The sequence below is a fragment of the Hemiscyllium ocellatum genome, chromosome 6, assembly GCF_020745735.1.
Source record: "Hemiscyllium ocellatum isolate sHemOce1 chromosome 6, sHemOce1.pat.X.cur, whole genome shotgun sequence".
NCBI lineage: Eukaryota > Metazoa > Chordata > Chondrichthyes > Orectolobiformes > Hemiscylliidae > Hemiscyllium > Hemiscyllium ocellatum.
This window is the reverse complement of record NC_083406.1, coordinates 120,290,975-120,317,605: the sequence shown is the minus strand read 5'-3', so window position 1 is coordinate 120,317,605 and position 26,631 is coordinate 120,290,975. Positions and strand designations below refer to the sequence as shown.

Genomic DNA, 26,631 nt, shown 5'->3' with positions numbered 1-26,631 from the left:
ATCCAATTACAGAGGCTGACATTTCTTTCTGCTACCCTCCACTTTGCCCTCTGCTCTAAGAGATCTGTGTCCCCTGGTCAAACTAAAAATTTCTTATTCACTCATTCTTTCATGGGATGTAGGTATCACTGGTACAGCCAATATTATTTACCTCCTTGTCCTCAATTACCCTTGAACCAGATAGCATGCTAGGCTATTTTGGGGGGAAGTTAAGATGTAACCACATTGCTGGGAGAGTCTGGAATCACATGTAGACCAGACCAAGAATAGCAGATTCACTTTTATGAAGGACATTGATGAACCGGAGGAGTATTCCAAAATATCAACACACATTTCAACATCTTCTTTAGACTAGCTTTCAATTCCATATTTATCAATCAAATTCACATTTCACCATTAATTTCAGTTGCTGGATTATGGAGTCAGAGCATGGAAACAGATCCTTTGGTCCAACACATCCATGCAAACCATATATCCTGAAATAATCCAGTCCCATTTGCCAGCATTCGGTCCATATCCCTCGAAACCCTTCTGATTCATAGGAGAAAGTGAGGACTGCAGAAGGGCTCATGCCCGAAACATTGATTCTCCTGTTCCTTGTTTTGCTGCCTGACCTGCTGCGCTTTTCCAGCAACATTGTCTGCTTCTGATTCATATACTCATCCAAAGTGTTGTAATTGTACCAGCCTCCACCACTTCCTCTGGCAACTCAGTCCACACACGCACCACCCTCTGCAGGAAAAAGGTGCCTCTTAGGTCCCTTTTAAATCTTTCCCCTCTCACCTTAAATCTATGCCCTCTAGTATTGGACCTCCCTATCTTGGGGAAAAGACTTTATTTATCTATCCTATCCATGCCCCTCATGATTTTGTAAACCTCTATAAGGTCACCCCTCAGCCTCCAACGCTTCAGGGAAAACAGCCCCAGCCTATTCATCCTCTCCCTGTAGTTCAAACCCTCCAATCCTGGCAACATCCTTGTAAATCCTTTCTGAACCATTTCAAGTTTCCCAACATACTTTCTGAAGCAGGGAGACCAGAATTGAATGCAATATTCCAAAAAAAATGGCCTAACCAATGTCCTGTGCAACTGCCACATGACCTCTGAACTCCTATACGCAATGCACTGACCAATAAAGGCAAGCATACCAAATTCCTTCTTCACTATGCTGTCTACCTGAGACTCCACCTTCAGGGAAGGTTGAACCAGCATTCTAAGCTCTGCCTGGCAACATTCGCTTGGGCCCTACCATTAAGTGTATAAATCCTGCCCCATTCTGCCTTTCCAAAATACAACACCTCACATTTATCTAAATTAAACTCCATCTGCCACTCCTCAGCCCATTGGATCAAGGTCCCATAGTACGGCGAGGTAACTTTCTTTGCTGTCCATTACACCTCCGGTTTTGGAATCATCGGCAAATGTACAACTATTTCTCCTATATTTAAATCCAAATCAATTATGTAAATGACAAAAAACAGTGGACCCTGCACCGATCCTTATGGCACACGACTGGTCACAGGCCTCCAGTCCAAACAACAGTTTTCCACCATCACCCTCTGTCTTGATTACTAGTTCTTAAAACAGTGTCCCCCTTGTTTCAGTCTCTCCCACAACAGGAAACGCTGGTATCCACCTAATCAGCTCCCTCTGAATCTTAGATGTTTCAATAAGGCTTGTGTATTCATCTACAGGATGTGGACATCACTGGCTGGGTCAGCATTTATTGCCCATCCCTAACTGCTCAGAGGGCAGTTAAAGGTGAATCTGACATCACATGTCATACTGAATCACAGAACAGAGTCAAAACGTGTGCTGCTGGAAAAGCACAACCGGTCAGGCAGCATCCGAGGAGCAGGAGAGTTGACGTTTCGAGCAGAAGCTCTTCATCACACGTTCCTGATGAGCTTATGCTCAAAATGTTGACCCTCCTGCTCCTCGACCTGCTATGCTTCTCCAGCGCCACATTCTCGACTCTGATCTCCAGCATCTGCAGTCCTCACTTTCTCTCGAGTCACACAACAGGTAAGGACAACAGTTTCTTTCCCTAAAGGGCAGCAGAAAAACCAGACAGGATTCCTCCTCTCCCCACCCCCCTGACAATAGTCAGTATTAGAGTCTTGTTTTTGTATTAAAATCAGATTCCACTCTTTACTGTGGACCTGGCAGGATTTGAACCCAGGACTGTGGAACATTACCCAGGTCTCTGGATTAACAGCCCAGTGACAATACCACTAGGCTATCGCCTGCCCCTTCAGTTTTCCAAACTTAACCTCTCAGGATAAACTAGTCACAAAACCAGTATCCTGGAACAAAAACAGAAGTTGCTAGAGAAGCTCAGCAGGTCTGGCAGCATCTGTGGAGAGAAATCAGAGTTAACATTTCTCAGCGAGTGAGCCCTCCTCAGAGTGGTGCTCAGTTGGCTGGATGGCTGGCTTACAATGCAGAGTTATGTCAACAACATGGGTTCGATTCTCACACTGGCTGAGGTTACCATGAATGGGATTTCCTCAACCCCACCCCTTGCCCGAGGCATGGGCACCCTCAGGTTAAAGCACCACCAGTTGTCTCGCTGGCGAGGACACGGTTCCCCTGGGATTATGGTGACAACCTTCCCAATCTGAAACTACAGATCCCCTTTGTGGTTTCAAATGCCTTCGTTTTAAATTTAAATCCTTTGCTCATCAAAAGAAAAGCTTATGGTAGAAGTTAGATTTTTCAATGGTTTATTTAAAGGAACTTTAAAAAGAGAGCGTAACTTGCCCTAAATTTCAAAACTCAGGGCTCACTATATCCTCCTCACTGACCCAGTGCCCTGAATTCATTGTGAAAGACATGTAGGCTGATGACTGGGACCCTTGCCAGAGTTTTGTGAAAATGCAGCAGAATGTCTACCTTGATATCAGCCATTTCGGTTCAAATTGTTGAGCAAATATTGTAAAACCAGCAGATAAGACAGACACTGTGTGCCTGGATGAGAAGCACACATGCTTATTTCAAATGGTCAGGCAGGCAATTGTCAAACATGCTGCAATTTTTCCACAGCATTGCTCAACAGTAACTAAGACAAAGTCCAAGCTATTTCAGTGGTTGCCGATGACTCTGGTGTAGCTGGCAAAGTGATTATCTGCAGATTGTCTGCAGCTTGATAAGGATCATTTACGAGTGGCATTAGCTTTGATCAGCATTAATTGTTCCCTGCCCTCACTGAAATAAAACAAACCTGCGTTTATAGCATCTATCCCTTACCCAAAGCGCTCGCTGGCTGATTCGAGCATTGTTGCAATGCTGGAAATCACAGCAGCCAATTAACATACAGGATATTGATCACAGGCAGATCATCGGGATTTGGGCTGGGTGAGAACCGTCTATTCCGAAAATTGGAGTGGAATCCCTTACGTGCCTCATTTAGGTCCTCATTTGAAAAGCAGCTCCTCAGTCAGTGCAACACTCCCTCAGTACTGCAATACAGCATGAGCTCAGTATTCCTACTCAAGTCTGCGTTTTCCTGGAGGGTGAGCAGGGTGTGTAGGGAAGGGGGTTCTGGCTGCTCATGGCCCAAATGAAAAGGGAGACAGAATTAAAAGAATCTGCACCGCAGCACACAAGCGTGGAGTGGGACTTCTGCCCATCCCTGGAGAGGGAATCCCACCCAGAAAGCTGGTCTGGTCAGGAATTGAGATTCCCATTCACCTAATCAAGGGAGCAGTGGACATTAGCTTTAAGTGCACAAGCAGTTTATATCTAGAACACACCATCGGGAAGGTAGCAAATTAAAAAAAATACCTTACATAAATGATTTGGACGAGAGTATAGAAGGTATGGTTAGTAAGTTTACAGCTGACCCTGAAATTGGTGGTGCAGTGGACATGAAGGAGGTTTTTTTAAGATTATAATGGGATGTTGATCAAATTGGCCAATGGGCTAAAAAAATGGTATATGGAGTTCCAGCTGGATAAATGCAAAGTATTCCATTTTGGTACGGCAAACAAGGGTAGGGCTTACACAATTAATGGTCGGGCCTTGGGTAGTGTTAGAAGTGTGGTGCTGGAAAAGCACAGCTGATCAGTCAGCAGAGGAGCAGGAGTCAACGTTTCAAGCATAAGCTCTTCATCAGGAATGTAATTCCCGAGGGTGTTTTTACATGGAGTAAACTTCATGAGAAAGTGGAGGATGTGGGTACAATTACACTGTACAATTACAATTTGGATAAATACATGAGTAGGGAATATTTGGAGGGATAGGGACCAGGAGCAGCAAAATGGGTCAAGTTTAATTTCATATTACATTTGGCATGGACTGGCTGGACCAAAGTCTCTTTTCTGTGCTGTAGGACAATGACTCCAAGGATCAGCATCAGTCGACCAGATCATACAGATATAGACCATCACCTTTCACTTCCTGGGGACCTATTGCTGCTGCACGGATCGCTAGAAGGGCACAGAAAAAGTGGATTCATTCAGAATTCCGTCGAGGGATGTGGGGCTCAGGGGAAAGAGACACAAAGTGGCTTTTGATCCAATCCAACTTTCAACAAAAAAAAGGCCCCTGTAATTGCTCCCAATCGGCCCAAAGAATAATTTTACCTTCAAAACCATCTAGTGAAAGCTGACTTCAAACGGAGACAGTTTACGGATTTGATTACAGAAATGAGATCAAATGGACGAAGTGACAATGTTAAATATGTTCTCTGCTCACTCCTGGCACCTTTAGTCATTCGACAAGCAGGAGGCTGGAAGAACACAGCAAGCCAGGCAGCATCAGGAGGTGGAGAAGTCAACGTTTTGAGTGTAACCCAAGAAGGGTTAGACTTGAAACATTGACTTCTCCACCTCCTGATGCTGCCTGCCTTGCTGTGTCCCCCAGCCTCCTGCCTGTCCCTCCTGATGCTGCCTGGCTTGCTGTGTTCTCCCAGCCTCCTGCTGGTCTACCTTGGATTCCAGCGCCTACAAATTTGTCTTTAACCTTTCGTCATTAGGCATATGTCTCTCATTCTGTGAATCTGTATGATTACTGCCTTGCACATCTCGTTCCTCTACAATTTCCTCAAAAAACTTTTTCCTTAATGCATTATTTCATCACCATCCCCTCACTCACCCTAGAAAAGTTCAGGGAGACTTGCACAAAAACAGAAATTGCTGGAAAAGCTCAGCAGGTCTGGCAACAACAGTGGAGAGAAATCCAAGTTAAGGATCGAGTTACCGTTCCTCGATTCAGATTTTTCTCCAGAGATGTGCCAGACCTACTGAGCTTTTCCAGCAATTTCTGTTTTAGTTTCTGACTTACAGTGTCCGCAGTTCTTTCGGTTTCAGATAAATTTGTATCTATTGTACACTCAAAATGCAAACACCAACTGCAGAAGTCAAGAAAATTACACTGGTTAGTATTTGAAGGAATACTAAACATTCAAAAATAATTTATAAATGACTACAAATATCTACAAGGAGAAAGTGAGGTCTGCAGATGCTGGAGATCAGAGCTGAAAATGTGTTGCTGGAAAAGCGCAGCAGGTCAGGCAGCATCCAAGGAATAGGAGATTCAACGTTTCCGGCATATTATGCCTGAAACATCGAATCTCCTGTTCCATGGATGCTGCCTGACCTGCTGCGCTTTTCCAGCAACACATTTTCAGTACAAATATCTACAGCAAACCTACACAAAAAAAATTGATCACTTCAAGTGAAATGCAAGGAAAACATTTTTTCCCCCAAGCCAAACTCTTGCAAACAGGATATTTAGAATTAAGTTAAATGTGGTGGCTCAGTGATTAGCACTGCTACTTCACTGTGCCAGGGACCTGGATTTGATTCCAGCCTCTGGCAACTGTCTGTGTGGAGTTTGCACATTCTTCCTGTATTTGCATGGGTTTCCTCCCACAGTCCAAAGATGTGCAGGTTAGGTGAATTGGCTATGCTAAATTGCCCATAGTGTTCAGAGATGTGTAGGTTAGGTGCATCAGTCAGAGGTAAATGCAGAGTAATAGGGGAGGGGAATGGGTCTGGGTTATTCACTCTGGGTTAGCATGAACTTGTTAGGCTGAAGGGCCTGTCTCCACACAATAGGGATTCTAATGAATTAGAGTGTAGAAGTTATTTTCCATACGGGGTCTGTTCCCAGCAAGACAGCCTCATGCTAAGAATCAGGAGAAGCAAGTACAACATAAATCTGCGGTTCAGTTAGTCATCAGTGCAAAGATAAAAAAGTTAGAGACAATCAAATAGAAAGAAAAAAAAAGTGTTTTGCTGCAAGTTTAAAGTCCGGATACAGCTCATGCAAAGATTACATTGACTATCACAAGTTAACTCACAAACATGACATATAGATTATCACAATCATTTTCCTCCCTTGGTGAAAAAGTAGGAGTGTTTCAGGATGATAGGCTATGACGTGCATGTCCCTGGATGGCCGTGACCATCTCAAAACTAATTGACAGGAGAAATGCATAGATTTTGCAGCAGAGAAATGGGTCCAACTGGTCTGGACTAGCTCTTATGCTCCACATCCTCTTATCCTGGTGAATCATAACTCAATCATCTCCTCTCCTGTTCCCATTCCATCACTGCGGACATCATAACCTCTCCCTGACAATGAGGAACCTCAACATTCTCCCCACTCTGGATAAAAAGATTTCTTCTGAAATTTTCTATGATTTGATTTTATTCATGACTGTCCTTAATTACTTGGACATCTCTCCACCCCAACAACAAGTGGGAACATTTTCCCTACAATTTACCTGATTAAAATTATGAAGTGAACTCAAAGATTGCTATGGATCAGGGCAATCAGATGTGAACATTCATCAGATTGAAAAGCAAACCAAATGCAAGGTTTTGTCCTTTGATCTGACATGCCCTATGTTCCATGCCTTCGATTAAGTTCAAAGCCTTAACTCTTGACCAATTTTTATCCCTCAAATTATGTCCTTAAAAATTCATATATTGCTGATTTTGCACTATATAAATTGGCTGTCATGTTTCCTACCTTCCAACAGAAATTACACTTCAATTACACTACTAGATGTACACAATTTTGGGAATTTTGAAATAGGAGATAGAATTTGTAATCATCCCTTGGTCAACATGGTATATATAGCCATGTTTCACTGGAACATCTAAAGTGCTACTGCAACCCAAATTCCTTATTGCTGATTGTCTAAGTTAGTGTTACCAATTGGTGAATATTACTGAGTCATAGAGGTGCACAGCATGGAAACAGATCCTTCGATCCAACTCATCCTTGCCTAGCAGATATGCTAAATTATTCTAGTCCCATTTGCCAGCATTTGGCCCATATCCCTCTAATTGAGCCAACCTCCGCCACTTCCTCTGGCAGCTCATTCCATATATGCACCCTTATGAAAAAATTGCCCCTTAGGTCCATTTTAAATCTTTCCTGTTAAACCTCTCATTCTTGACTCCCCCACCTGGAAAGGAGATCGCAGCTATTCACCCTATCCATGCCCCGCATAATTTTATAAACCTCTAAAGACCATTCCTTCAGCTTCTGTTGCTCCAGGAAAGCAGCCCCGGTCTATTTAGCTTCTCCCTGTAGCTTAAACCCTCTAACCCTGGCAACATCCTTGTAAAGCTTGTCCGCACAAAGTCTTTGGAAGAAGAGGGAGATGGGTCATGGTAAGTAGAGTAACTTTGACTATAGTAACTTAACAGCTGACTTGCAGGATTGCCTCTGATAAGACTTCATGCTCAAGATATTCCTTTTTCAAAAATGCACTGACTGTGTCCAATCAGATCACTTTTATCCAAGCATCCATCATGTGTTTATAATAGATTCTAGCATTCCCTCTCCAAATGACATACAGCCAATGGCTCTCTAGTTCCCGGTTTATTCCCTTTGTTCCTTTCTGAAGTGGCAGGTAACATTTGCAAGCTTCCAATTTGCAGGAATCATTCCAGAATCTAGAGTGTTTTGGAAGATGAGCATTAGTACATTGACCATCTATGTAGCCCCATCCTTCAACACTCTGGAAGTAGAATACAAGATCCCAGGGACTTAACTTGCAGTCTCAAATTTCTCTAGCACAATCTTCTAATTAATGCTAATTTGCTTCAATTCCTCAAGCTCACTAGTCACTTGGATCTCTAATTCTGGGAGATTCATTGTATCTCCTTCAGCAAAAGGAAAAAAAAACAATAAAACATTTAGCTTCTCTGTTATTTCTCTACTCCACATTTAAAAAAACTCTCCTTTTAATGGACCCACATTCATCCTTGCTGAACATTTCCTTTTTAAATGTACCTGTACAAGCTTTTACAGTTTATTTTTGGTTTTTGCTAGATTGCATTCCTATTCCAGCCTTTTTTGCCTATTTCTTGGTCCTTTGCTGAATTCTAAAAAATTCCCAATGCTGATTTATTACCATTTCTGACAACTTCCTTTAAAATCATCTACAATCTTTAACATCCTGTCAATCATGGTTGACTGACAATTTAGAGTTTTTTCATTTAAAAGTGGTATGTAGTTGCACTAAGCCACGTAATAATTCTGTATAGAACTGTCTATTGCCTGTGTACAGTTATGCATTTTAATCTATTCCCCTAATCCAGTTCAGCTAATTTGTGTTTTATGGTCTCAATTTAACACGTTTGCTTCATACTGAACTACTACACTTTCAAATATAAATGAAAAATTCAGTCACATTCGGTCAGTCAACCATAAGGGTACCTTTCCAACAATCCAATAGTGTGTGCAGGAGGGCATGCCAGGAACAGTACCAGGCATACCGGAAGATGAGATGTCAACCTGGTGAAGCCACCAAGCAGGCCTACTTCCCAAACAGCATAAGCAGCAAGGTGATAGAGGTAAGCAATCACACAACTGATCAGATCTAAGCTCTGCAGTGCTGCCGCATCCAGTTGTGAATGGGAGTAGACAGTTAAACAACTCAGTGGAGGAAGCAGCTCCACAAATATCCCCATCCTCAATGATGGAAGTACCCAGCCCAGCACAGAGCAAAAGGTAAGGCTGACACATTCACGCAATCTTCAGCTGGAAGCGCCGAGTGGATGATCCATCTTGGCCTCCTCCTGCGGACCCCAGCAACAGACACTAGTCTTCAGCCAATTCCATTCACTCCATGTGATATCAAGTAGTGGTTGGAAGCACTAGATACTGCAAAGACTACATGCTCTGGCAATATTCTGGCAATGATACTGAAGATTTGTGCTCCAGAACTTGCCAATCCTCTCGCCAAGATCTTCCAGTAACAGATCTACCCAACAATGTGGAAAATTGCCCAGATATGTCCTGTACATAAAAAGCAGGACAAATCCAACCTGGCCAATTACTGCCCCATCAGTCTATTCTCAAACCATCAGTAAAAAGTGATGGAAGGTGTCATCAACAATATTATCAAGCAACACTTGCTCAGCAATAATCTCTCAGTGATGCCCAGTTTAGGTTCCGCCAGGGCCACTCAGTTCCTGACCTTATTATAGCCTTGGTTCAAACATGGAGAAATAAAAAGAGCTAAATTGCAGAGGGGAGGGGAGAGTAACAGCCCTTGACATCAAGGTTACATTTGTTGCGTGAAGGAATTTCATGTCTGGTTTTACAAATAAACCCTCAACTAGTACCCCCTGGTAATCCAATGATTGGTTTAGCTGCACAGAGTCATGATTTAGAGATGCTGGTGTTGGACTGGCGTGGACAAAGTCAAAAATCACAACACCAGGTTATAGTCCAACAGGTTTATTTGGAAGCACTAGCTTTCCGAGCACTTCTCCATTGTCAGATGGTTGCCCTGATGGAGCAGTGTTCCGAAAGCTAGTGATTCAAATAAATCTGTTGGACTATAACCTGGTGTGTAATATTTAAACTTTGTAAACCTGAGACATACTGCCTACAACTGTTGGACGTAACCTGATGTGTTCGGCATCTTCAAAAAACACAATGCTACTTCTCAAGTCCATGGTAAATCCTCACTTGCCCGACAACCATTACCCAGTACATGAGCCAAGTACAGCTCTTGAAGCAACATTAAACCCTTAGAGCTTTTAGCGCACTCATCTCTTTACCCAAAAATTGAAAATAGGAAAACACAAAGAACTTAGAATAATATCACAATGTCTGCAGCCACATGAGATGGGAGCCATTACTGTAATGACTCAAGCATATGACGGAGAGGAAAAGACCAATCAGCCCCTGAACATCCATCAGTTATGGCTGAGTGAATGGTGACGCCAACTCTACAATCCCACCTACTCCCCCACTGACCTGAGATTTTTGACTAAAAAAGGAGCCAATACCTCTCCCTTAAAAATATTCAATGACCCTGCCTCCACTGTGCTCTGGGGAAGGAAGTTCCAAAAACTCATGAAACTCAAATAAACAACGACTCTGTGTGAAGTGAAAGTCTCAATATGAACCAGTTTCCTCTGGTTCTAGTGTCTCCCACAAGGAGATTCTATCCACCTTGTCACGTCCGCTCGAATACTACACCCTTCACTAAATTCCCCTTTCATTGGGGAGTACTCAAAGCTTGGGGATCCCTTCGAGGCATGAAAGGCACTATCTAACATGGAAGTGTTTCCAAAATGCAAGGAGATGGAAGAGGATGAAAGAACACAGAATTTTTAGAGAATGCATTATCATTTTTTTTTGCCTGGGCACCCACATGCTCTCACCTCCCATGACATTACCCTGTTGCCCCAATCCAGGCACTCATGATTGACACTCCTTAAGACTCAAGACCACCACCATCACTGACTTCATGGTGACTTCCACTCCATATTCTTACCAGTCCCCAATAATCTCTGCCATTCATTAGTCAAGATGCTATCCCCCTCAGTCGTAAAACTCAGCAAATGGCCAACTGCTGCCCCCATTTAGTATCTCGACACTCAAAGAATTGTTACAATACAGAAGGAGGCCATTCAGCCTGTCATATATCAGCTAGCACTCCAAATGAGCAGTGCATTCTGAGGCTAGTCACCGTGTTGTTGAGTCCAGAAGGCTGCAGGGTCGTCAAGCGGAAGATGAGAGAAGAAGTGATAGCCTGGTGGTATCATTGGTTTGTTAATCTAGAGATCAAAGCAAACCTCTAGAGATCTGGGTTCAAATCCTACCATGACATGTGGTGGAATTTGAATTCAATAATAATAATAATAATAAAATAAAATCTGGAATTAAGAGTTTAATGATAACAGTGAAACCATTGCTGATTTTTGGAAAAACACATCTGGTTCACTGATGTCCTTTAGGTAAGGAAATTGCCATCCTTACCTGGCCTACATGTGACTCCAGACCCACATCAATATGTGTATTTCTCAGCTGCCCTCTGGGCAATTAATGATAGAAAATAAATGCTGGCCTAGCCAGTAACACCCACATCTCATGAATGGTTATATAGAATTCGACGTTTCGAGCATAAGCCCTTCATCAGGAATAAGAGAGAGAGAGCCAAGCAGGCTGAGATAAAAGGTAGGGAGGAGGGACTAGGGGGAGGGGCGATGGAGGTGGGATAGGTGGAAGGAGGTCAAGGTGAGGGTGATAGGCCGGAGTGGGGTGGGGGCGGAGAGGTCAGGAAGAGGATTGCAGGTTAGGAGGGCGGTGCTGAGTTGAGGGAACCGACTGAGACAAGGTGGGGGGAGGGGAAATGAGGAAACTGGAGAAATCTGAATTCATACCTTGTGGTTGGAGGGTTCCCAGGTGGAAGATGAGGCGCTCCTCCTCCAGCCGTCGTGTAGTTGTGTTCTGCCGGTGGAGGAGTCCAAGGACTTGCATGTCCTCGGTGGAGTGGGAGGGGGAGTTAAAGTGTTGAGCCACGGGGTGATTGGGTTGGTTGGTTCGGGCGGCCCAGAGGTGTTCTCTGAAGCGTTCCGCAAGTAAGCGGCCTGTCTCACCAATATAGAGGAGGCCACATCGGGTGCAGCGGATGCAATAGATGATGTGTGTGGAGGTACAGGTGAACTTGTGGCGGATATGGAAGGATCCCTTGGGGCCTTCCATATCCGCCAGGCCCCAAGGGATCCTTCCATATCCGCCAGGCCCCAAGGGATCCTTCCATATCCGCCACAAGTTCACCTGTACCTCCACACACATCATCTATTGCATCCGCTGCACCCGATGTGGCCTCCTCTATATTGGTGAGACAGGCGCTTACTTGCGGAACGCTTCAGAGAACACCTCTGGGCCGCCCGAACCAACCAACCCAATCACCCCGTGGCTCAACACTTTAACTCCCCCTCCCACTCCACCGAGGACATGCAAGTCCTTGGACTCCTCCACCGGCAGAACACAACTACACGACGGCTGGAGGAGGAGCGCCTCATCTTCCACCTGGGAACCCTCCAACCACAAGGTATGAATTCAGATTTCTCCAGCTTCCTCATTTCCCCTCCCCCCACCTTTCTCAGTCGGTTCCCTCAACTCAGCACCGCCCTCCTAACCTGCAATCCTCTTCCTGACCTCTCCGCCCCCACCCCACTCCGGCCTATCACCCTCACCTTGACCTCCTTCCACCTATCCCACCTCCATCGCCCCTCCCCCTAGTCCCTCCTCCCTACCTTTTATCTCAGCCTGCTTGGCTCTCTCTCTCTTATTCCTGATGAAGGGCTTATGCTCGAAACGTCGAATTCTCTATTCCTGAGATGCTGCCTAACCTGCTGTGCTTTGACCAGCAACACATTTGCAGCTGTGATCTCCAGCATCTGCAGACCTCATTTTTTACTCAATGGTTATATAGACCATTCTTCTATCTTGTGGTGGGCCTTTTTGGAAGGTTGCAATACAGAGTTGAATCTTGAAGTCTTTTTTTCCATATCCTTTACCCACTCTAATCTCAGGCACTGTGATGACATGGTCTGCTTTTAGCAGAGGAGAAAGGGAGGACTGCAGATTAGTTGAAAAGTGTGGTGCTGGAAAAGCACAGCATCAGAGGAGCTGGAGAGTCAATGTTTCGGGCATAAGCTTCCAGCACAGCCAATCCATTTTCACCATTTCCTGATGAAGAGCTTATGCCTGAACCGTCGACTCTCCTGCTCCTCGGATGCTGCCTGACTGGATGGGCTTTTCCAGAGCCACGCTCTTTCACCTATTTCCACCATCTCAATGTCCCAATATCAGTTTTTTATCTCCCTAGTTTTCTATCAACCATTCCATTGTCCACTTTCCTTTCTTTCTTAGCTGTCTCCACTACCCATTCACTCCTTTTCTATCCCACCCCTCAGAATAAATACCACCTTTACCCGGTTACTAATCAGTTCTGAAGGAGGGTCTCTGGACCCTGTTAACCCTGTTTCTGTCTCCAGATGATGCAAGACCTGCTGAGCTTCGCCAGCAATTCTTTTGCTGGTGTCAGAACTCCAGTATCCACAGGTCTTGGTTTTGTTTTAGTGTCAAAGAGATTGGCACTGAAATTATAGCTGGTCAGGCAGCATCAGAGGAGGAGCAAAAGAGTCGATGTTTCGGGCATATGTGGATGATTTGCTCATCCAGGAGGATGCAGGGACCGCCCCAAACCGTTTGATAGCTAGCAGATCATGGAAAGTGCAGTTTATTTTTAACTGCAAAAATATAAAAAGTAGAAAAACAAATATGTATGTACACAGTTACTGAAGCATTTCTGCATACTCTTTGCATATGAATAAGAAGCAAACATTGGAATTTGACATTCCCTGTAGTTGCAAAGAGCCCCAAGCATTTCTTACTTATTGAAGATCACATTTACATACTTTTGAGGCACCAGGAGGGTCTGATAACTGAACAGACCCCCATTGTGCTTTGGCAGGAAGGCCTCAGGCAGTGGTCTTTCCTGACTACACTTTGGCAGAAGCTGCCCTAAGCTTTTGTGTGTCCCTCAGCACATCATCCTGGACCTTGGAATGTACCAGTCTGCAACACTTGGTCAGGGGCGACCCATTACTCTGGAAGACCAGCATGTTTCAGTCAGACCAAAAAGAGTGCCTTTCACCGAGTTGATGGTCCTCCAGACACAGTTGATGTCTGTCTCAGTGTGTGATCGCGGAACAGAGGTGATTGGGACGAATCTCAACAAAAAACACTGCATGTCTCTCCAGACTTTCTTTGCAAAGCCACATTCTAAAAAGGAGATGTGCGACTGTTTCGACCCCAACCCCACCCCCACACAGTGCAGATGTTTGAGTAGGTGGGGAATAGAGCAGCTCACTTACTCAGAAGGTCACAACCAAACAGCAGTATGACAATGCCCGTATTATATGATTTTGATCATGTTGGTAAGGGATAAATGTTGGTTCCAGAATAGGAGAACCCTCCTCCATGTACAAAATAAGATCATGGGGTATTTCCCAACAAAAGGGAAGCTTGACCAAAACGTCACTGCCTCTAACTCACTGTGAATTCAAATTTTAAACACATAGCAATCTCAAATAGGACATTCACTGGAATCGGGTTAACTGGTCGCATGACTTAACTGTTCTTAAAAGCATCAAACCACAACATCCTGATCAAAAACTTACCAATACTGCGCAAAACAAAAAACTGATACTCGTCAACTGGAATTTTGTTTATTTAAAAAAATACTAACATTTTGCATTTATAAAGCACCTTCAACTTCTCAATGACCTTCAAAGGGACTCCGTGGCGTAGTGGTAAAGTCACTGACCTAACAAACCAGAGCTCCAGGTGAATGCTGTGGGGACACGAGTACAAATCCTACTACAGGAGCTTGTGGAATTTAAGTTCAATAATACAATCTGGAATTTATAAAGGAAAAAGAAGTGATGGTGACATGGTTCTTTAAATGCCCATTAGACAAAGGAAACTGGGCCAGAATTTTATTCGTGCAGCTCTCATTCGCTCCCTACACTTTCCTGGTGGGATCTGAACCAGTGAACCCTGTTTGCCTGGGTTACCAGCCCAGTGACACTATCACTACACCACCGTCCCCTCCTCCCCCATTCTAAATACTGTCATGGGACTTTTTGCATGCCACTTAAAAGGACAGTCTGGGCCCTAATTTTATGTTTTTATTTTTTAAAAAAAAAGGCACCTTCAGTCACGCAGCACACGCTATGTATGGCACTGCTCAGTGGAGGAGGGTCAGCGTGGATTTTGACCCCAGGTTCTGGGAGTGGGAACCGGGCCTCTGGCCACTAGAGGGCATGACACTAATGTCTATGATACTTAAAAATCACACAACACCAGGTTATAGTCCAACAGGTTTAATTGGAAGCACGAACTTTCGGAGCGCTGCTCCTTTATCAGATGGCTGTGGACTACTGACGCCGTTGTTGTCATTATACTCCACAACCACCTGATGAAGGAATGGTGCTCCAAAAGCTAGTGCTTCCAATTAAACCTGTTGGACTATAACCTGGTGTTGTGTGATTTTTAACTTTGTACACCTCAGTACAACGCCAGCATTTCCAAACTATGACACTGGAGAGCATTACGGAAGGATTTGACATGCTGAAGGGAGGTTAGAAAAGCAAAATGGTACACTGGAATCATTTAAGATATCTGCTTGTTAACCAGCTCAGATGTTATGACACACCTCTGGAACATAAAGCTAGTCACCTGACTATCACTGTGCCCTTCCTGAAGTTATTTAAACACACCATAATGGATTTGAAAAAGGGGCATTTCATACAGCAAGTCCTCAATCCCAAGAAAATACAAATCACTACTTGGTCGTCTTAACGTACTCACTCGGACAGGGAAGTACTCTCGGAAGTATCTCCACACAGCCCAGTTCCGAACCCATTCTGACCTCCGTCCACCTGTAAAAGATATTTTAATTTTTTTAAAGAAATCCGCCATGGCGTGACTTGCAAGTACATGTTACTCCCCCTTGTTATTTTCTCCTAGTCCTGAAAATTCCTCCGTTTAATATTTATCCAATTCATCTTTTGAAAAGTACTTACTGAATTCACTGGCAATGTAGATTCAGGCAGCAGGTTCCAGATCAGAAGTTGCTGTGTAACAAGTTTCTCCTCTCCCTCATCCCTTTCCTTCTGCCAATTATCCTGAATTTGTGCACCTTCTGGTTAACCACACTACACCCTTCATGGTGGGGAAAAAGTTCTCATCAACATTCCGATAAAAACCCCATCTCCTATTTTCCCTCAACCTTTTAGTCCCCCTCCCCTCGTCTGAAGATCAGCAGCTGCAGATTTTCCACTGAATTTAAGGACAAACTATTCTGGGAGATCTCCTCTGCACCCTCTCCCAGGCCTTCACATCTTTCCCAAAACATGCCTTCCAGAACAGAGCACAACACTCCAGGTGGGGTCTCGCCAGTGATTTACCAACGTTTGCCAACAATTTCATTTGATTAGTTTACTCCTCTAATGAAGCAGCCAAGGACCCCATATGCCAATCGCAGCTATCAATTACACAGCAGCCTCAGCAGCAAGTGTTTGCTGGGCTGTTCTACGGCAAGAGACATCGTGGGCAACACCCACCTATACGGGTATTGGGAAATTGCAGGACATCCACTAATGGCAACTCAAGCATTTCCGCATTAAAGAAAAAGATTTTTTATGTCACCGCTGCTCAATTCCTTAAAGTTAATTTCACTGACATGTTTGAGTAGACCAGGCCCACATTTGCTGGTGTTTACAAGCAGGAGAGTTGAGTGACTGAGCTATAATCAACATCTAAAAGGTGCCTGGCATGATAATTGCTGGTGGTACTGTGGCTCAGTGTTAGCACTGCTGCCTCACAGCACCAGGGACCCAAGTTCAATGCCAGCCTCGGGCAACTGTTTGTACACTCTCTGCGTGGGTTTTTTCCGGGTGCTCTGGTTCCTCCCAAAGATGTGCAGGTTAGGTGAACTGGCCATGCCAATTTCCCTGTAGAGTTAGGTGGATTAGTCAGGGGTAAATGTAGGGGAATGGGTCTGGGTGGGTTGCTCTTCAGAGGGTCGGTGTGGACTTGTTGGGCCGAAGGGCCTGTTTCCACACTGTAGGGAATCTAACCTAAAATGCTTCCTTGGTAATGAATCCGAAACTCAGAACAGTGTCTGAAAGGTTGCTCGAAGGACAGAGATAAGGAGAATTCCTTTTTCCTTTAATTCTTTCAAAAAAGATGTGGACTTTGCTGGCAAGACCAGACCTTGTTGCCAATCCCTAATTGCCCCCTTGAACTGAGTGATTAGCTCAGTCATTTCAGAGGGCAGTTAAGAGTCAACTACATTGCTGTGGGTCTGCAGTCACATGTAGGCCAGACCAAATAAAAAAGGACCATTGGGTTTTTATGACTTATGTTGATAGCTGAGTTGCTGAGATGTGGTGGTGACCATGAGAATGGAGACAATTTCATTTGCAGATCTATTTATTGGATGTAAATTACAATAAGGACTCACTGGATTCTAACCCATGTCACCAAAGCATTAGCTTAGGTCTCAGATTACTAGCACTAGTCTAGTGACATTACTGAGATGCCACCATCACCTGTAATGATAATGTCGATAATTAATAAGCCAGTACCGCAGGTTAACGTGCTCAGGAAATGTGTCCAAATTCCACCATGGCACGTGGTGGAATTTAATTCAATAAAACATCTGGGAAAGAAAGTTTCCTTTAGGGAAGGAAATCTTCTGTCCTTACCTGGTCTGGATCTAGACCCATAGCAATGTGGTTGACTTTTAACTGCTCTCAAGTCAATTAGGGATGGGCAATAAATGCTGGCCTAGATAGTGTCCACACTCTATGAATGGATTAAAAGAGAACTTTGGAATTTCATGCACGAAAGACCTGTGGATATCGAGTCATTAAGTATATTGTAGACAGTACCAACCTGCCAGAGGAAGTGGTGGAGGCTGATACAATTATAACATTTAAAAAGGCGTCTAGGTGCATGAATAGGAAGGGTTTAGAGGGATATTGGCCAAGTGCTGGCAAATAGGACTAGATTAATTTAGGATATCTGGTTGGCATGGAAGGATTGGACCAACAAGTCTGTCTCTGTGCTGTACATCTCTATGATATTGTAATGGGATAAGGTGTAACAGACTGGACCACTCCACTCCACTTTCTATTTCTTAGGTTGAACTAACTCCTATTTACTGTTTAGTAATTTCATTGCTTGAATGACAAGCGTATCATTTGTTGCCCATCCCTAATCATCTTTGAAAAGATGAACCATCTTGAACCACTGCAGTCTATGTCGCGTATGTATACTCATTGCCAGAAGTCACAATAACAGGTTTGTTTGAAATCAGAACGTTTTGAAGCACTGCTTCTTCGTCAGGTGAAGTCATAGAGTCATAGAGATGTACAACTTCATCTGACAAAGGAGCAGTGCTTCAAAAGGTTCTGATTTCAAACAAACCTGTTATTGTGACTCTGACAATGAGTATACATACGCAACATAGACTGCAGTGGTTCAAGATGGCTCGTCTTTACAAAGATGATTAGGGATGGGCAACAAATGATGTGCTGGTCATCCTCAATTGATGAAGGAACAACACTCCAAAAGCTTGATTTCAAAAAACCTGGTGTCGTGTGACTTCTGACCTTGTCCACCCCAGTCCAACACTAGCAATTCCACATTAACAGACTCAGTGCCAGGAGGAAAGGATTTTGAACCTAGTGTTACAATTCCAAGTCAGAATGCAATTGACAGGGTTCCTCTGTGACTACTGGAAGATGCTGTGGAAATGACACTGGCAAGTTGTTGCAATGCATCTTGTAAGTGGTACACACTGCTGCCCCTTTAATACCCTTGACCAACAGCATAGACGTTTAAGTTTCTGCAGATCGAACAGACTGCTTTGTCCTGAAGCTTTCCTGTGGTGGCTAAGCTGACAAATGAAGGACTCTTGAAGAGACAAAATAAAGAAAAAAAGACTCCACAAGATCAGCTGTTAGGCTCCTTGATCAAATTCCACTGCAACTTAACCGGGTGCACTCCTTGCCCAGTTTCTAACCTTGGTTCGGCGTATTCCAATCGATGACTAGCCAGGAAAAGTATAAAGCTGCAACGGGCCACAGTTTAGTGAAGAACATGTAGCACAAGACCATAGTGCATGTGATCCCTGTAACGTGAAATCAGAAGCACAGTTATGGAGAGGAACCCAAAACCAAAATTAAAAGACACTACAATGGTGAAGAACAGAACACGCTTACACTCATAGCACTTCAGGAATTCTCATTTCCAGTGAGGGGGTTGGTTAGCTGGTTTGTGATGCAGAGTGATGTCAGAGTGGGTTCAATTCCTGCACCAGCTGAGATTACCATGAAGGTCTCTCCTTCTCAACCTCTCCCCTCAACTGAGGTGTGGTGACCCTCAGGTTAAACCACCACTAAGGCATCTCCCTAATAGGCGAACAGCACTATAGTTTGTTAAGATTATTTTACTAATCCCATCAAGCTGAATACTATTTAATTTCTTTTTCATTCTTGGGAGATGGGTATTGCTGGCTGACCTAGCATTACCCCTCCCCTAATTGCCCCTTGAAAAGCTGTGCACAACTAAGCAATTGTTTGAATATAAATTCCCAGTCACCATGGTGGAATTTCAATACATGCCCCAGAACATTCATCCAGCTGGTCTTTGCACTCCATCAGGTAAAGCCTACAGATATTTGATGAGGCCACAGTTGGAATATTGTGTACAGTTCTGGTCACCACACTACCAGAAGGAGATGGTACAGAACAGGTTTATCAGGATATTGCTTGGTATGGGGGTATGGAGAAAGGTTGGATAGACTGGGTTTGTTTTCACTGGAATGCAGGAGGTTGAGGGGCGATAGAAGTTTAAAACATTGTGAATGGTAACGTTGGAGTGGAAAGTAGGAGGCTTTTCCCAGGGAGGAGGAGCAGTTACTAGGGGAGACAGGGTGGTGTGGGGCCTAAAGGAGATGTGCGCACTTTTTATTTTGAAAACCTAAAGGGTGGTTACACCCTGGAGCGTGCTGCCAGAGATGGTGGTGGAAGCAGACAAAATAGCAACATTCAAGAAACACCTAAAATGAATCCATGAATGGGAAGGGAATAGGGGGATATGGATCCTGTAAGGGAAGACAGTTTTAGTATGGAAGGGCAAAATGTTGTGGAGCAGGCATGGAGGGCCGAAGGGCCTCCTCTTGTGTTGTATGTATTTCCTTCCTTTAGTGAAGAGAGTGTCATCATTCCGAAAGCTGACCAGAGCTTGTTTAGAGTTTAGATTCCTGGTGAAGGGCTTTTGCCCGAAATATCGATTTTCCTGCTCCTCGGATGCTGCCTGACCTACTGTGCTTTTCCAGCACCACTCTAATCTAAAAACTTTGGTTTCCAGTATCTGCAGTCCTCACTTTTGCCCTGTTTAGAGTTTAGAGCCAAACTAAAAAAAAAAGTTTAGTTCAGCATTAACTGACTAGGAACCATTGAGAAAGTTTGAGACTTAGAGTTGAGAGTGTGGTGCTGGAAAAGCGCAGGAGGTCAGGCAGCATTCAAGGAGCAGGAGAGTCGACGTTTCAGGAAAAAGCCTTTCATCAGGAATGAGGCTTGTGGGCCAGGGGTCTGAGAGATAAAAAGGGGGGAGTTGGGGGTGGGGGAAGGTAGCTGGGAATGTGATAAATATATGGAGGTGAAGGAGATGATGAAAGATCAGAGAGGAGGGAGTGGAGTGGATAGCTGGGAAGGAAGATGGACAGGTAGGACAGTTCAAGAGGGGTGGTGCCAAGTTGGAAGGTTGGATCTAGGATAAGGTGGGGGGGAGGGGAATGAGGAAGCTGTTGAAATCCACATTGATCCCACGGGGTTGCAGGGTCCCAAGGCGGATGATGGGGCTTTCTTCGTCCAGATGTCAAGGGGTAAGGGTTTGGCAATGGAGGCGGCCCAGGACCTACATGTCCTTGAAGGATTGGGAGGGGGAGTTAAAGTGTTTCCTCATTTCCCCCTCCCCCTACCTTATCCCAGTCCCAAGCCTCCAACTTGGCACCGCCCTCTTGATCTGTCCATCTTCCTTCCCACCTATCCGCTCCACCCTATCATCTTCACCCCGACCTCTATCTACCCATCGTATTCCCAGTTACCTTCCCCACAGCCCCACCCACCTTCCCATTTATCTCAGCTCCCCCGGCCCACAAGCCTCATTCCTAATGAAGGGCTTATGCCAGAAATGTCGATTCTCCTGCCCGCTCGGATGCTGCCTGACCTACTGCGCTTTTCCAGCAACACATTTTCAGCTCTGATCTCCAGCATCTGCAGTCCTCACTTTCTCTTACTCGAGAGACTGAGAATCTAGGTAGTAATACAAGAATGACTAATAAAAGCTGTACCAAATAAAGAAAAAAAGTGCTTGGCACCTTAAATTTGTGGTTTTTTTAAAACAGCATGAAGAATCCAGGAATTCAGGAGCCAGATGAGCAGTAATCTAACCTAATATTAGTACAGGTTTGAGGCGGAATGGTCATTCCTGTTCTCAACTTGACCACTTAAAGTGAGTCTCTGCATATTTATCAAAACTGGATCAGTGGTGCTGGAAGAGCACAGCAGTTCAGGCAGCATCCAACGAGCAGCGAAAGCGGCGTTTCGGGCAAAAGCCCTTCATCAGGAATAAAGGGGCAGTGAGCCTGAAGCGTGGAGACTCCTCTAGCGTATCTCTCCACGCTTCAGGCTCACTGCCTTTATTCCTGATGAATGGCTTTTGCCCGAAACGTCGATTTCACTGCTCGTTGGATAGTGCCTGAACTGCTGTGCTCTTCCAGCACCACTGATCCAGAATCTGGTTTCCAGCATCTGCTGTCATTGTTTTTACCATATTTATCAAAACATTTGGGTAAACCAAACTCCTCCATTGTCGTTATGATCAAATATCTATTGTTTTTATTCTATTCTTTTAGGCATACACAAATCTCATCTGCACTTCAACATACACAACTGCTTAACAAAAAACATTAGAAAAGGAACAGTCTCCAGTCTTCAACTAAAAATGAAAAAAAAACTTTGAAGGAAGGTGTGAACTTACCCATAATTAGAAAAGTGATAACCCACTGATAGACAGAAATCATTTGCAAATGTCGTTCCACCTTGGACCTTGCCAGCCAAGGAAAAGATGGTAGGTTACTCAAGGCTGAGAGAATACTTGCACCAGCTCCTAGACAAAGATGAAACAGATAAGGTAAGTCCATCTTTGTTGCAAGTGTAGTAATTGCTCCTGACATTTTACTATGTGTGCTGTGGAAAATTGCCAGAATCCCTTGCTGTGAGATTTTCCCTTTCTACACTTTTTCATGGCCACAGAATGTTCCAAAGTGGTGGAGTTGGCTCGAAAGGACCGAATGCAGGTCAGACAGCATCCAATGAGCAGGAGAATCGACGTTTCAGGCATGAGCCCTTCTTCAGGGATGAAGAAGGGCTCATGCCAGAAACGTCGATTCTCCTGCTCCTTGGATGCTGCCTGATCTGCTGCGCTTTTCCATCAACACATTTTCAGCTCTGATCTCCAGCATCTGCAGTCCTCACTTTCTCCTCAAAAGGACCGAATGGCCTACTTCTGATCCGGTTTCTGATGTTAGCCTCTGTGCAGAAGTGATTTACAAGAATGTCCCAAGGAGAAGCAACTTCAGTCAGGAGGATAGATTGAAGGAACCGAGACTGTTGGCCTTAGATGGAAGACTACAGAGAGTAGACCAGACAGGGATTTTCAAAACTATTAGCAGGCAGGATGGAGTCATTATGATGGAAACCATTCCTGTTCGTAAAAGGAACAAGAGGGTGTGGATCACAAGTGATTTGTAAAAGAATCAAGGGTGATGGGAGGAGGGGGGGGGGGGGGAAAACAAAAAAAAACCTTCCCACAGCAGGTAGTTAAGATCTGGAATGTACTGTATGGAAGTGTGATGGGGGCAGGTTCAACTGAGGAAAAAGTGAGGTCTGCAGATGCTGGAGATCAGAGCTGAAAATGTGTTGCTGGAAAAGCGCAGCAGGTCAGGCAGCACCCAAGGATCATGAAATTCGACGTTTCGGGCATAAGCCCTTCATCACATTCCTGATGAAGGGCTTATGCCCGAAACGTCAAATTTCATGATCCTTGGATGCTGCCTGACCTGCTGCGCTTTTCCAGCAACACATTTTCAGCAGGTTCAACGGAGGCATTCAAGAAGGTTGGAGACAGTAAGGACTGCAGATGCTGGAAGTCAGAGTCAATAGATGTGGAGCTGGGAAAGCACAGCAGGTCAGACAGCATCCGAGGAGCAGGCAAGTCAACGTTTCCAGCTGAAACCTTTGTCAGTTTAAAGAAATGATGTGTAAGGGTATGTGAATAAAGCAGGAGATTGACAGTGGGTTAAACTGATGCCTGAAGATCCAGTGCAGACATGGGCTGAATAGGCTCATTCTGTGCTGTAAAAAAAGTGAGGTCTGCAGATGCTGGAGATCAGAGCTGAAACTGTGTTGCTGGTTAAAGTGCAGCAGGTCAGGCAGCATCCAAGGAACAGGAAATTCGACGTTTCGGGAATGTGATGAAGGGCTTATGCCCGAAACGTCGAATTTCCTGTTCCTTGGATGATGCCTGACCTGCTGCGCTTTAACCAGCAACACATTTTCAGCTCATTCTGTGCTGTAACCATTCTGTGATTTTCTGAAAGATATAATTTGATATCAATACCTCAATATTCACCTGGTTTCAAATTGTCGTAGCACTTTGCGTGTACTTTTACACCAGCTTAACTTTTCACAGTTTAGTTCACATTCTAGATTATGTCCCAGTTTCCAGATTTCTCATCCATCCTGTGAACACCCATCATTTTATACTGTGCCTTCAAGTTGCTCCTTACACTGCTTATTGAATGGCCTGCACTGCCCCTTTAAATGAGGTATCCAGTTAGTTCCACTCCCCTGCTCTATCCCCATCATCTGCTCAATTGTTTTCCTAGTTATCCCACTGCATTCTGAAAGTTTGCATTTCTCAAGCTGTGACCAGCTGGGAAAAACTGACATATTGGCAAAGTTTTTCACTCAAAGAGAGTCAGAGCTGTACAGTATGGAAATAGACCCTTTGGTCCAACTCCTTCATGCCAACCGGACATTCTACATTAATCTAGTCTCATTTTGCCAGCATTTACCCCATATCTCTCTAACCCCTTCCTATTCATGTAGCCATCCAGATGTCTTTTAAATGCTACCAAATGTCTTTTAATTGTACCAGCCTCCACCACTTCCTCTGGCAGTTCGTTCCAAACATGCACCACCCTCTGCACATAAAAGTTGTCCCTTAGATCACTTAAATCTCTTCCCCTCTCACCTTAAACCCAGGTTTGATTCCAGCCTCGGGCAACTTTGTGTGGAGTTTGCATATTCTCCCAGTGTCTGTGTGGGTTTCCTCCGGGTGCTCTGGTTTCCTCCCACAATCCAAAGATGTGCAGGTTAGGGGAATTGGTCATGCTAAATTGCCCATAGTGTTCAGGGATGTGTAGGTCAGGTGCATTAGAACGTAGAGTAATAGTGGTACAGAATGGGTCTGGATGGGTTACTCTTCAGAGGGTCGGTGTGGACTTGTCAAATTAAAGGGCTGTAGGGATTCTATGGACTTATCAACCTCTTCTGTCAGGCAGATGATACAAAAGCTTAAAAGTGCTTGCGCACACACACACACACACACACACACACACACAAACAAACAGGTTCAGGAATAGTTTCTTCCTTGCTGTCATTAGACTTCTGAATAGATCACTAATTTCAAATCTAATGTTGATCTTGCTTTGTGCACCTTCTGATCAGCTGTACCCTTGTATGCCTCGCTCTGCCTAAGCGCCCTATGGTCTGTATGTCCTTGTGTTATAATCTGCCTATTCTGCTCGTAAAACAAAGCTTTTCATTGTACTTAGGTACATGCAACAACAATTAATCAAATCAAAATTTGTCCCTATGTACAAAAGGTCCATCACTTACCTGTGAATGTAAATAATCCACATTATAAGTATAATTGATGATCTTCAATCGTTTTTTTTATTATTAGAGCATACCGAGTGGTTCTGCAAGTGCTGTCCAATGTGATTATTCCAGACAATTCACTGGCTTTTGTAAATGTGCACTAGTTGAGTCTGCAATATTCAGATTTTACAGTACATGCATCTAATCATTTAATATGCATTTCAAAACTGATTAACTTCAACACAAACAGGAACCATGGAGTCTGACATAATCAGGGTCATTGATACATACATTAATTGTTTCAGATGTCACATGAAGGGAGAGGAAATGGTTACAAAGCACCATTCAAAACCATATGTACATTTACAAGTGGTATTTTAGACCATAAGATCGACTGAATGACCTAATTCTGCTCTATCACATCTACTCCACCATTTGATCATGGCTGATATGGTTCTCAACTCCATGCTCCTCCCATCCCCCCATAATCCTTGATGCCCTTACTAATCATGAATCTGTTTAAATACACTTGATGACTTTGCCTCCACAGATTCAAAACCCTCTGGCTGAAAAAGAATTCCTCTTCATCTCAGTTCTAAAAAGGGTCATTCCTTCATTGAGGCAGTGTCCTCAGGTCCTAGTCTCTCGTCCTTATGGAAATATCTTCTCTACATCCACTCTTTCTATGCCACTCAGCATTCTAAGTTTCACTCAGATCCCCCAATATATCTTTCTAACTTCCATTGGCTTTGGATAGGAAAGGTTTAGAAGGATGTGAGCCAAGAGCAGGGTAAGGGGGTTAGTGTGAATGGACATTTTGGTCAGCATGGACCAATTTGGGACAAAGGGTCTCTCTCTGTGCTGAAGGACTCTATGACCCTAGATACAGAACGGAGTGTCCAAATCATTCCTCGTGAGCACTTTATCTCCAAAATCACTCTAGAGTCCCTCCACCCACAGCACATCCTTAGATACGGGGCCTGAAATTGCTCACAAAATATTCCAAATGCAGTCTAACCAGAGTCTTAAACGGCCTCAGCCAAACATCTCTGCTCTTGTACTCCAGGCCTCTTGAAATGAATATAACATTTGCATTGGTGCTCAGTTGGCAATTAGGAACCTGCATGTTAATCTCAAGAGAATCCTGAACTTGGACTCCCAATACTATTTGTGCTTCAAATTTCTGAAGGCTTTCCCCAATTCGAAAATAGTCTGTGCCTCTAATCTTCGTACCAAAGTGCAAAATCTCAATTTTTCATGTTGTACTCCATCTGTCACTTCTTTACCCACCGTCCTGGCCTATCTAAGTGGATGATTGGCTAGCATGTTTCTTATATGTAAAGTCTGTGAAGAAAACAGAGCAAATTGAACAATCATATTTGGCAAGAGCTACGTCTAAGATTTGACCAGGGCAGAGGACCAGTCAGAGCTGGAAATGTTTGGCAAGATTCTGCATTTGGAAGAATACAGTTTGAGTTTTAATAAGTAAATATACATTATCTGTTTCTATCTCTGCTTTTTTCCCCCCAAAAGTACATGGATATTTAACAAAATATTGCTGCAAATGTTTATTTAAATACGTATGAAGTAGACTTACAAAGTTTACCTAAGGTAAGATTAGCATGAATAGACTTTTTTTGGATGACCTTTAGGAGTTTGATATCACTAAATCCTGTATCAGCAATAAAATTTGTTCCAAAACTTCCAGACTTGCTAACTTAAATCATAGTCTGAAGCCTCATTGGTAATTTTCCTACTGTATGACTGGGCAGTTAATGATTTCTGAAGGAGGGTCACTGGACTCAAAAAATGTTTACTCTGCTGTCTCTCC

At 44.0% G+C, this 26,631-nt stretch overlaps 1 protein-coding gene across 1 annotated transcript in view; it reads right to left on the bottom strand.

Moving 5' to 3' along the window:
* dgat2 (diacylglycerol O-acyltransferase 2) overlaps positions 1 to 26,631 on the bottom strand; it is a 64,587-nt gene that overhangs the window by 24,628 nt on the left and 13,328 nt on the right. Inside the window, exons 2-4 of the mRNA XM_060826325.1 lie at positions 21,895 to 22,023; positions 18,872 to 18,979; positions 15,649 to 15,719 (exon numbers count right to left, since the gene is read on the bottom strand). Of these exons, the coding sequence (XP_060682308.1) occupies positions 15,649 to 15,719; positions 18,872 to 18,979; positions 21,895 to 22,023 (308 nt within the window). The remainder of the gene's footprint in view (positions 1 to 15,648; positions 15,720 to 18,871; positions 18,980 to 21,894; positions 22,024 to 26,631) is intronic.